This window comes from Erinaceus europaeus, chromosome 8 (genome assembly GCF_950295315.1).
Source record: "Erinaceus europaeus chromosome 8, mEriEur2.1, whole genome shotgun sequence".
In the NCBI taxonomy this organism is placed as follows: Eukaryota; Metazoa; Chordata; class Mammalia; order Eulipotyphla; family Erinaceidae; genus Erinaceus; species Erinaceus europaeus.
The window spans coordinates 124,154,791-124,167,290 of record NC_080169.1 but is presented as its reverse complement, the minus strand read 5'-3'; the positions used below and the strand labels follow the sequence as shown (position 1 = coordinate 124,167,290).

At 54.7% G+C, this 12,500-nt stretch overlaps 1 protein-coding gene across 1 annotated transcript in view; it reads left to right on the top strand.

Moving 5' to 3' along the window:
- The window catches only part of LOC132539739 (dipeptidyl aminopeptidase-like protein 6), a 211,967-nt gene that overhangs the window by 198,534 nt on the left and 933 nt on the right, over positions 1-12,500 (top strand). Inside the window, exons 5-6 of the mRNA XM_060195681.1 lie at positions 3,328-3,402; positions 9,868-9,920. Coding sequence (XP_060051664.1) covers positions 3,328-3,402; positions 9,868-9,920 — 128 coding nt within the window. The remainder of the gene's footprint in view (positions 1-3,327; positions 3,403-9,867; positions 9,921-12,500) is intronic.

Here is a 12,500-nt window from a genome sequence, read left to right as displayed (position 1 = left end):
GGCTCTGGGAAAAAAAAATCTACCAGGCCGCCCTGCCTGACAGCCGAAGTTCGAGGCACAGGGCTGGTGAGAGGAAGGCAGGCGTATGGGGCTGAGGGCCCGGGAAGGTGGTCAGCAAAATCCCACTTGGCCTCTCGGGGATTCTCAGGCTTGGGGGGGGGGGGGGTTGGGGTGGGGTCCGACGGCAGGTCACCGCACGGCCCAGTGCTCAGGGTTCAGTCCTGCCCCACTGTCTGCTGAGAAGAATTTCAGGGTGGGGCCAGGCGGCGGTGCACCAGGCTAGCAAGGACCCGGGTTCTAGCCCCCGCTCCCCACCTGCAGGGAGAAGCGTTGGGAGCAGTCTCTCCTGTCTCTCTGTCTCTGTCTCTCCCAGTCTCTCTGCCCTATCAGATAGAACTAGAAAATGGCCACAGGAGCAGTGGACTCAGTGCCGGCACAGAAAAAAAATTAAATTCCAGGTTTGCATCAGAGCCTCTGCCACCAGCATTCATTCTGTGTCTCATTCTGCTGTCCATCAGCAACTGAGCATGAGTTCTCTCTCTCTCTCTACCTCCCTCCCTCCCTCCCTCTCCCTCTCCCTCTCCCTCTCTCTCTCCCCCTTTCTCCTTCTCTGTCTCCCTCTCTCTCTCTCCCTCTCTTTCTCCCTCTCTCTCCCCCACTCCCTCCCTCTCTCCCCTCTCTCTCCCCCACTCCCTCTCTCTCCCTCTCTCTCCCCCACTCCCTCCCTCTCCCTCTCTCTCTCTCCCCTCTCTCTCCCCCACTCCCTCTCTCTCTCCCTCTCTCTCCCCCACTCCCTCCCTCTCCCTCTCTCTCTCTCCCCTCTCTCTCCCCCACTCCCTCTCTCTCTCCCTCTCTCTCCCCCACTCCCTCCCTCCCTCTCCCTCTCTCTCTCTCCCCTCTCTCTCCCCCACTCCCTCTCTCTCTCCCCTCTCTCCCCCACTCCCTCTCTCTCTCTCCCCTCTCTCTCCCCCACTCCCTCTCTCTCTCTCTCCCTCTCTCTCCCCCACTCCCTCTCTCTCTCTCTCTCCCCTCTCTCTCCCCCACTCCCTCTCTCTCTCTCCCCCTCTCTCTCCCCCTTTCTCTCTCTCTCCCTCTCTCCCCCTTTCTCTCTTTCTCCCTCTCTCCCCCACTCCCTCCCTTTCCCTCTCTCTCTCCCTCTCTTTCTCCCTCTCTCTCCCCCACTCCCTCCCTCTCCTTCTCCCTCTCCCTCTCTCCCCTCTCTCTCCCTCTCTCTCTCTCCCCCTCTCTCTCCCTCTCTCCCCCCTCTCTCTCCTCCTTTCTCCCTCTCTCTTTCTCTCTCCCTCTCTCTTTCTCTCTCTCCCTCTCTCTCCCCTCCCCTCTCTCTCCCTCTCTCTCTCCCTGTCTCTTTCTCTCTCTCTCTCTCTCTCCCTCTCTCTCCCTCTCTCTGTCTTCTTCTTCTCTCTCTCTTCCCCTCGCTCTCTATCTCTCTCTCTCTCTCACACACACACACACACACACACACACACACACACACAGGAAAATGATTCTTTTTTAGCTGTTATGTCAAAACACAGTGAGTGCAGCGTGGGTGGGTGGGAATGCCCAGTGGGGAGGCCGTGGCCGTGCAGGTGCTGGCGAGACGTCTGCAGGTGCTGGCGAGACGTCAAACTGGACTGTCTCCGACCTCATGTTGGTGAACTCTTAATAATCAGGAAGACTGGAGTCGAGGCGGGTGAGGGGAGAAAGGGAGTTTATTACGTGCGGGCCAGGAGCTCCGATCTTTCTGATAACTGCAACCCCGAACAAAGGGACAGTGCCGGCTTCTGCGGGGGTGAAGGCTGAGAGCAGAAATCATGACAGAAAAAGGCTGGGCAGGCGTCTCTGTCTCTCCCCTTTCATCTCCCCCTCTTCTAAGTGTCTGGCTGTCTCTATCCAGTGAATAAATGTACTTAAAAAAGAAGAAGACAGAGGGATAAGCGCACGTGGCACAAAGCTCAAGGACGGGCGTAAGGATCCTGGTTTGAGCCCCCGGCTCCCCACCTGCAGGGGGGAAGCTTCCCGAGTGGTGAAGCAGGTCTGCAGGGGTCTCTGTCCCTCTCCTTCTTTCTTCCTCCTCTCGATTTCTTTTCTGTCCTATCCAATTAAAGAAAAAAGGAAGTGGGAGTCGGGTGGTGGCACAGCAGGTTAAGCGCAGGTGGCGCAAAGCGCAAGGACTGGTATAAGGATCCCGGTTCGAGCCCCCGGCTCCCCACCTGCAGGGGAGTCGCTTCACAGGCGGTGAAGCAGGTCTGCAGGTGTCTGTCTTTCTCTCCCCCTCTCTGTCTTCCCCGCCTCTCTCCATTTCTCTCTGTCCTATCCAACATAATGACAGCAATAATAACGACAATAACTACAACAATAAAAAACAAGGGCAACAAAAGGGAAAATAAATATAAAAATTTTTTTAAAAAAAGAAAAAAAAAGAAACAGAGGCTGCAGGTGAGGGGTGGGGGCTTGGACCCACTGCCCAGGGTCTGGCTGCCTCCATTACTGTTATGGTTACGGTTACTGTTACCTCTCCTGCCAGCTGTGTCTGGGAAGGTTTGGCCTCAGCGTCAGATACACCACTGGGGGGGGGGGTCCGTCTAGGGGGCAGAGGCAGCCCCGCTGCAGAGCTGGTGTGACAGGCAGTCAGACGGAACACGGCAGTGACCTTGCTGACTGGCGTTTCAGAGTCAGTCTCACCTGCGTCATCTCAGTCTGGTGCCACCGTCTGTCTCCGGGTCTCGGCGTGGAGTCTTCCTCACGTGCCCTGTATTCCCGGCTTTCCTGGCAAACACCACAGCCATATCATACGCACATTTGCTGAGGCTACAATTTTGGAAATTCTCTTTCTTTTCTTTGTTTCTTTTCTTTTTTTTTTTTTTTTGCCTCCAGGGTTATCACTGGGGCTCGGTGCCAACACTACGAATCCACTGCTCCTGGAGGCCATTTTTCCCATTTTGTTGCCCTCGTTGTTTATCATTGTTGTTGTTATTATTATTGTAGTTATGAATGATGTCGTTGTTGTTGGATAGGACAGAGAGAAATGGAGAGAGGAGGGGAAGACAGAGAGGGGGAGAGAAAGACAGACGCCTGCAGACCTGCTTCACCGCCTGGGAAGCGGCTCCCCTGCAGGTGGGGAGCCGGGAACTTGAACCGGTATCCTTACGGGTCCTTGTACTTTGCGCCACCTGCGCTTAACCCGCTGAGCTACCGCCCGACCCCCAGGAGGCCGCTTTCTGACAGGCCGTGGCAGGGTCTCCCTGTGATGTCTGCAGTGGGCTGCAAGACTCTCCGCCTGTTATGTGGGATCCTTGAAAACGCTCTGCTTTTCTTTGCCCTCAGGAGTCTCTGAGAGCCATCCGCTACGAGATCTCTCCCGATAAGGAGTACGCCCTGTTCGCCTACAACGTGGAGCCGGTGAGTCCCGCTGTCCTGTGTCAGCCCCAGAGAACCGTCTGTCTCTTCATCGTTAGAGAGCTCTGAGTCCCCAGGCAGCCGGGGGGGGGGGGTCCTGGGGGGTCTCGTTTGAGGCCACACTGCCACCCAGGAGACAGAGGAGGCAACAGAATGGGTACCTCACTGAGGCACCGTGTCTCAGCACTGTCGTGGGGAGGCCGGGAGACTCCTCATCCTAATTTGTTCCTTTTTTATTATTATTTATAAAATGGAAATATTGACAAGACCATAGGATAAGAAGGGTACAACTCCACACAGTTCCCACCCCCAGAACTCTGTATCCCATCCCCTCCCCTGACAGCTTTCCTATTCTTTATCCCTCTGGGAGCATGGACCCAGGGTCACTGTGGGATGCAGAAGGTGGAAGGTCTGGCTTCTGTCATTGCTTCCCTGCTGAACATGGGCGTTGACAGGTGGATCCACACTCCCAGCCTGTCTCTCTCTTTCCCTAGTGGGGCAGGGCTCTGGGGAAGCGGAGCTCCAGGACACATTGGGGGGCTGTCTGTCCAGGGAAGTCTGGTCGGCATCCTGCTGGAATCTGGAACCTGGTGGCTGAAAAGAGAGCTAACATACAAAGCCAAACAAGTTGTTGACCAACCATGAACCTAAAAGCTGGAATATTGCACATGAAGAGTTGGGGGTCTCCGTTTTGGAAAAAGCTAATAAGTCTATTTTAGGTCTATTCCAAGGGGCCCGCAACTTTACTAGTTTTTTCTGAGCCTGACATCTGATATGCAGGTGGATCCAAGTTATTGTCTGGGGAGACGATGTCATGGCTGGAAAAAGGGCCAGAAAACTGGATCAGGGAAGAGAGTAGCTCCCTAATATGGGAAAGGGGTATAAATGTTTTTGACTGTAAACCCCACCGGTTTGATCTGAGGCCTGTATTTGTTCCTTTTCTTTTCTCTTCTTTATTCTTTCTCTCTTTCTCTCTCTTCCTTCCTGCCTTCCTTCCTTTATCTTTTTGCCACCGGGGTTGTCTCTGGGGCTCGGTGCCAGCACTAACAGCCAACCACCGCTCCTCACAGCATTTCCCCCTTTTTCTTTTTCCTCTCGATTTACTGGATAGAAACAGAGAGAAACTGAAAGGCGAGTGAGAGATACAAAGGGAGAGACAGACAGACAGACAGAGAGAGAGAGACCTGCAGCCCTGCTTCACTGCTCATGAAGCTTAGCCCCCTGCCGGTGGGGAGCGGGGGCTCGAACCTGGGTCCTTCCTCATGGTCATGTTGCTGTGAACTGGGTGCACCACCCCCGGAGCCCCTGAGAATCTGTCCTTACTGAAAGTGTTATCCAGGTCCCGGCAGTGGTGCACTTGGTTAAGTGCACATATGACTATAGGCAAGGACCCGGGTTCAAGCCCCTGGTCCCCACCTGCAGGGGAAAGCTTCATGAATGGTGAAACAGGGCTGCAGGGGTCTGTGTGTGTGTCTCTCTCTCCCTCTCTACCCCCCTTTCTCTCAGTTTCTCTCAGTCATATCAAATTAACTAAAGAAAGAAGGAGAGAAATGAAGGAAGGAGGATGGAAAGAGGGAAGGAAGGGAGGGAGGGAGGGAGGGAAGGGAGGAAGGAAGGAAGGAAGGAAGGAAGGAAGGAAGGAAGGAGGTTATCCTGGGCTTTTGCAAGATACTTTTCCTGCCACATTCCCCCTTGGACCATAAATTTTATCTGAAGAACAAGGAGCGGGGCTGGGGGGTGCTGCACGTAGCTGAACACACACATTGTTTTGTAATGACAGGGGGACAGGGAAACAGGGAGAGAGAGAGGGAGACAGGAAGACAGGGAGAGAGAGGGGAGACAGGGAGAGAGAGAGGGGGAGACAGGGAGACAGGGAGAGAGAGAGGAAGACAGGGAGAGAGGGGGGAGACAGGGAGAGAGAGAGAGAGACAGGAAGAGAGAGAGAGAGACAGGAAGACAGGGAGACAGGGAGACAAGGAGACAGGGAGACAGGGAGAGAGAGAGGGAGACAGGGAGAGAGGGAGACAGGGAGAGAGGGAGACAGGGAGACAGAGAGAGGGAGAGAGAGAGGGAGACAGGGAGAGAGAGAGAGGGAGACAGAGAGAGAGAGAGGGAGAGAGGGAGACAGAGAGAGAGGGAGACAGGGAGAGAGAGAGAGAGACAGGAAGACAGGGAGACAGGGAGACAGGGAGACAAGGAGACAGGGAGACAAGGAGACAGGGAGAGAGAGAGGGAGACAGGGAGAGAGGGAGACAGGGAGACAGAGAGAGGGAGAGAGAGAGGGAGACAGGGAGAGAGAGAGAGGGAGACAGGAAGACAGGGAGACAGGGAGGCCAGAGTCCTGCTCAGCTCTGGCTAGTGGTGGTGGGGATTGAACCTGGGGCCTTGGAGCCTCAGGTCTTTTGCAGAACGGCTCTGCTACCGCCCCAGCTCAGGAAGCCACCGTTTCTGATCTGTCCGATGGGAGCACTTCTGCACCGCAGCCGCAGGCGGGGCCGTGGCGGGAGCAGGACCCGCGGGCAAGAGGCTCAGAGCACCAGCTCGGCACCTCACTTGCCCCAGGGAGGCCCCGGCTCTCCCCCTGCTTCCTGCTCGTGAGGGGACACCTCGGCCGGTCAGACACAGGCCTGTGTGCCTGCGGCCCCAAGGTTACAGGTTCAGGCCCTGGCACCACCTTATGCCAGAACTGAAGGGTGCTCTGACCTCTCTCTCTCTCTCTCTCTCTCTCTCAGTGAGTAAATGAATCTTTTATGATTTTGCTTATTATTGGATAGAGACAGAAATTTCTAGGGGAGGGAGAGATAGAGGGGAGAGAGAGACAGACACCTGCAGCCCTGCTTCACCACTCACAAAGCTTTTCCCCTGCAGGTGAGGACAGGCGCTCGAACCCGGGTCCTTGTGCACTGTAATGTGAGCGCTTAACCAGGTGCACTGCCACCCGTCCCCCTGAATATGTTTTTTAAAGGGAAGAAAGTCACTGAGGAAGGTCAGGGATGTAGGAGGTGATGTCCAGGCTCTGTATACTGGATTTTTTAGTTTCCTTATTGGGGGGATTAATGGTTTATACTGACAGTGAAATTCAGTAGTTTGCACATGCATAACTTTGCCCAGTCTCCACGTAACAGTCCAGCCCCCACTAGGTCCTCCTCTGCCATCCTGCTCCAGGACCTGAGCCCCCCACCCCCACCCCAGTCCTTTGCTTTGGTGCAAGACGCCAACTCCAGCCCAGGTTCTGCTTAGCATTTCCCTTCTGATCTTGTTTTTCAATTTCTGTCCCTGAGTGAGATCAGCACATATTCATCCTTTTTTTTTAATTTTTTTAATTATCTTTATTTATTGGCTAGAGATAGCCAGAAATTGAGGAGGAAGGGAGAGACACCTGCAGCCCTGCTTCACCACTCGTGAAGTTTTCCCCCTGCAGGTGGGGACCAGGGGCTCGAACCCGGGTCCTTGTGCCCTGTCCCATGTGTGCACAACCAGGTGCGCCACCAGCCGGCCCCTTACTCATCCTCTTGTTTCTGACTGACCTCACTCCACATGATTCCTTCAGGCCCCGTCCAAGACGGGGCAAGTGTGAAGTCACCATGAGCCTGAGACTTTGGAGCCTCAGGACTCAGAGTCTCTCAGCGTAACCACTGTGCCGTCTGCCCCGTCCACGTGTCTCAGTTTCCCGCAGAACAATTCAGCCCCTTCCAGGTCTCTGCCATCCTGTTCCAGGACCTGAACCCCCCCACCCACCCCAGAGCCCTTGACTTTGTAGCAGTGCAGCATAAATAAAAAGATATTTAACTCTTTGTGTATTTCCAAGTGGCTACCTGTGTGTCCTGTGTGAGGGCCCTGGCCGTGACCCACAGGCGGAGGAGAAGGCGCTGGGCAGGGGCAACAGGAGACAGGCCGTCTCCCCTGCTCCGCCTCGTCCCAGAGACAGACAGCTCTGCATTCCTTTCTCTCTCTCTCTCTCTCTCTCTCTCTCTCTCTCTCTCTCCTTCTTTCTTTCTTAATGTTTTTATTAGGGAGAGGGTTTAATGGTTCACAGTAAATACAGTTATTGGTACATATATAAAATATCTCAGTTTTTTTTTTTTGCAAGAGCCTCTCCCCCAACCCAGGGCCTCCTCCACCATCTGCACCAGGACCTGAAAGCCCCCCCACCCCCAGAGTCCTTTACTTTGGGGCAAGACACCAAACCCAGTCCACGTTCTGCTTGGCGTTTCCCCTTCTGTTCTGATTTCTCCACTTCTGTCCCTGAGTGGGATCAGCCCATCTTCCTCCTGCTCTTTCTGGCTGATCTCACGTCACAGGATTCCTTCCAGCTCCATCCCAGAGGAGGGAAAGAAGGTGACTCCATCCTTCTTCACAGCTGAGTAGTATTCCACTGTGTATCTAGACCACAGCTTGCTCAGCCACTCAGCTGTTGTTGGACACCTGGGTTGCTTCCAGGTTGTGGCTGTTACACATTGTGCTGTGAACACAGGTGCGCACAGGTCTCTCTGGAAGTTGGCATTTTTTGCTTTCCCTGTGTGTCCTTGTGTGAACCTCGTGTGAACCAAAGTCGTGGAGAAAAGCTGACCTTTCAGAACCACGGGAGCCAGAGGGCTGGATGACTTGACAAAAGCAGCATGTAGTGACTTGGCGGGTGCAGAGACGGGGCCCGAGTGCCCTCGTCAGAAGGGAGAGTGTCTCTGCCTTCCATGCGGGCTCGCTAGGGACACTGTCTCTTCAGCTTCCACAGCGGGCTGGGGACGCACTGGGCCACCAGCCAGGACAGAAGGGGTGGGCAGGCGCCATGCTGGTGGTGGCACCCGGTGGCATGGGAGACCCCAGACCCCGGAGAGGGGCCTCTGCATGGAGCGGGGCTTCCACAGACACTTGGGGAGGAGGAGCTCAGGTTTGGGGTGCTTGTGGCAGACATAGGGACATAAAGGGCCCCGGTCACACTCAAGACTGGTCAGGCCTGCCAAAACCCATGTCCAGCGGAGAAGCAGTGACAGAAGCCAGAACTCCCACCTGCTGCTCCCCATAGAGAATTTGGGTCCCTGCTCCCAGAGGGGGAGACATGTCAGGGGGACATGCCCAGAGGGCTCTGAACCCCAACTCCATCAGGGCCTGAAGTGTCTGTCACCAGGAATCTTGCTTTTTTATTAAATTTTTAAAATATTTATTTATTTATTCCCTTTTTATTGTCCTTGTTTTCTATTGTTGTAGTTATTATTATTGTTGTTATTGATGTCCTCGTTGTTGGATAGGACAGAGAGACATGGAGAGAGGAGGGGAAGACAGAGAGGGGGAGAGAAAGACAGACACCTGCAGACCTGCTTCACCGCCTGTGAAGCGACTCCCCTGCAGGTGGGGAGCCGGGGGCTCGAACCGGGATCCTTAGGCCGGTCCCTGCGCTTTGCGCCATGTGCGCTTAACCCGCTGTGCTATACTCCCTAGGAATCTTGCTTTCATCCCGTCACTGAGTGGGAAGAGAATCTGGAAACAGCAGAGGAAGCCAGGGGCTGAGTCTCTCATCTGAGAGAGAAGAGGGAAAGGAAGGACACTCGGAAGCAGCAGCAGGTGTGGGGGAGACTCAGAGAGGGGGCGACGGCAGGACCAGGGAAAAGATGGGCAAATATGGGAGTCGAACGGTAGCGCAGCGGGTTAAGCGCAGGTGGTGCAAAGCACAAGGACCGGCAGAAGGATCCCAGTTCGAGCCCCCGGCTCCCCACCTGCAGGGGAGTCGCTTCCCAGGCGGTGAAGTGGGTCTGCAGGTGTCTGTCTTTCTCTCCCCTCTCTGTCTTCCCCTCCCCTCTCCATTTCTCTCTGTCCTATCCAACAATGATGACATCAACAACAATAATAACCACAACAAGGCTACAACAACAAGGACAACAAAAGGGAATAAATATAAATAAGTAAATATTAAAAAAAGATGGGCAAATACATATAAATACAGATGATACAGAAATAATAGTCAGCCCGTGTTGGTGACCTTGGGAGAACCACTGCAGTTTCCAGTGGAGGGACTGGGACACAGGACTCTGGGGGTGGGAACAGGGTGCAGTTAGACCCCTATTATCTCATAATTTTATAAGTCAATAGTAAATCACTAAAAAAATAAAAATAAGTAAGAGACAATGCAGTGGCGCACCTGGTTGAGCACTCACATTACCGTGCACAAAGACCCGGGTTCAAGCCCCGGCTCCCCACCTGCAGGGGGGAAGCTTCACAAGTGGTGAGGTCAGGTCTGCAGGGGTCTCTCTGTCTCTCTCCCTCTCCCTCTCCCCTGTCCTCTCAATGTCTCTCAGGACCCAATAAATAAATGCAGAGACTCTTTAAAGAGCAAATCATTGTGAAGGGCTTCACTGACCGTTGTCTTGGTTTTGTTCTGATTGGTTTGACCTGCAGCGATTTGGGCAAACAAGTGACAGCCTTTGACTCAGTACTCAGTACTCAGTACTGCTTCTGCTTCTCTGTCTCTTTCAGATCTATCGATACTCCTACACAGGCTATTATGTCCTGAGCAAGATTCCTCACGGGTAAGACGGTGCTTTCTGCCCTTCCTCTGCTGTGATGGCTTCCCGCGCTGGGCAGAAAATGGGGCATCTGCTCGGTCCTGTGACCCTGCTGCTGGGGGGCTCTGTGCCTCTGCTCGGGGACGGGCCTCCTGGAGCCCACATCGGGCCCAGCTGTGTCCCCCCGTCTCTGGACCACCCTCCCTGCTCCTGCTGCTCCCACCCAGCCCCCCAGTCCCCCAGCCCCCCAGCCCCCCAGCCCCCGGCTCCGAGGTGTGCAGGTGTCACTGAGCTGGGTCATCTGGGGAGCTGTGTGTGTCAGGAGAGAGTCAAGCATCACCCACGGGCACCGGGCGGTGGTGCACCTGGCTAACCGCACACATCACAGTGCACAAGGACCGGGTTCGAGCCCCTGGTCCCCACCTACAGGGGGGAAGCTTCATGATTGGTGGAGCAGCTCATCTTTCAGTCTCTCTCTGCTTCTGTCTCTCCCTCCTTTCTCAATTTCTCTTTGTTTCCAATAATAAATAAATAAGATTTCTTTAAGGGAGGCGGGCAGTCATGCACTGGGCTAAGTGCACATAGCACAAAGCACAAGGATCCCAGTTGGAGCCGCCGGGTCCCCAGCTGCAGGGGGGGGGTCTCTTCACAAGTGGTGAAGCAGGTCTGCAGGCCGTTACTCTGCCCTCTCTCTCCCTCTCTACTTCCCCCTCCTCTCTGTCTCTCTATCCTAACAACCACAACACTGGGAAAAATGTCCTTGAGGAGCAGTGGATTCTAAAAGAGTCGCCCTGGGGAGCCGGGCGGCAGCACAGCAAGTTAAGCTCAGGTGGCGCGAAACACAAGGACCGGTGTAAGGATCCCGGTTCGAGCCCCCGGCTCCCCACCTGCAGGGGAGTCGCTTCACAGGCAGTGAGGCAGGTCTGCAGGTGTCTGTCTTTCCCTCCCCCTCTCTGTCTTCCCCGCCTCTCTCCATTTCTCTGTCCTACCCAACAACTAACAACATCAACAATAACAATGATAACCACAGAGGCAACAAAAGGGGGGAAATGGCCTCCGGGAGCAGTGGATTTGTAGTTCAGACACCGAGCCCCGGCGATAACCCTGGAGGCCAAAAAAATAAAAGGTTGAAGATGCAACGGTCTCTGTTCCCATCAGAGGGTCACGTCTTTCAGTCTTGGCGGCCAGAGGCTCTGGGGCCCCAGGTTCAGTCCCCAGCACCACCGCCAGCCAGGGCAGGGCAGGACTCTGGCTCAGGCTCTCTGTGTGCCTGTATTGCATTAAAAATAAGCCAAGTCAGGCAGGGGAATAGCACAGTGGTTATACAAACCACCTCCTGCCTGTGGCTCGGAGCTGAGCAGGGCTCTGGTCTCGGTCTCTCTCTCTCTCTCTCTCTCTCTCTCTCTCTCTCTCCCTGTCTCTATTCTAGCTACCTATGTACCTATCTGTAGTGTTATCTCTCATCAAATACATAAATGAAATGTTACAAAGATTCTTCTGCCTGAGTCTCTGAGGTCCCAGGTTCAACCCCCAGCACCACCATCAGCCAGAACTAAGCAAGGCTCTGGAGAAATAATAATAATAACTGTAATGGTGAGACAGCATAACAATTCTGTAAAATGACTTCCCTACCTGAAGCTCTGAGGTCCCAGGTTCAACCCCCAGCACCACCATCAGCCAGAACTAAGCAGGGCTCTAGAGAAATAATAATAATGATACTAAGGCAGGGGAAGCAGCACAGTGGTTCTGCAAAAGACTCTCCTGCCTGAGGCTCCAAAGTCCCGGGTTCAATCCTCAGCATCACCATCAGCCAGAGCTGAGCAGGGCTCTGGTCTCTGTCTCTTAAAAAATAAGATAAATATTAAAACAGAGAGAGAGAGAGATAGCAGAATCCGTGCCCCTGAGATTCCGAGGTGTGTCACCAAGGCCCACAGAGCTCGGGTCACAAGGATGGCACTGGGCAGCCAGTGGGGGCGGCTGCAGGAATATGTTGTCACACCCGGGGGCCCACTCTGGGGGTGGGGGCGGCTGTCTCGGGGGGTGCCGGTCCCAGAGGCCGCAGAGCCAGGAGGTGAGGGAGGCGTCTGACCAGGGCAGGGCCGTGGCAGAAATGGCCGTGTTTCTCCAAGCCGGGGGGCCAGTGTGCCCGCTATGGGCTTGCCAAGGCTGAACGGGGTCTTGGAGTCCCCCACATCCCCAGGCCCGCCGGGTCCAGACTGTGATGCACAGACGGGCTTAGTTCTCCCTGGCTGATTCATTCTGGGGGCCTGCAGAAATTGGGGTGGGGGGCAGTTAGAGTCTGTCCCCAGATGATGTTAATCAGGCCTGCAGGGGGAGTTGGGGGGGACAGGCAGGTAGGGGAGGTTTCATGAGCAGTGGAGTAGGGCTACAGGTGTCTCTGCCTCTCTCTCTCTCTACCTTCCCTCCCCTCTCTATAATTGTATCCTAAAAAATTATTTTTATTTATTTTTATGGATTGGAGAGAGACAGCCAGAAATCTAGAAGGGAGGGGGGGATAGAGGGAGGGAGACAGACAGACACCTGCAGCCCTGCTCACCACGGGCCAAGCTTTCTCCTGCAGGGGGGGGCCGGGGGCTCAAACCT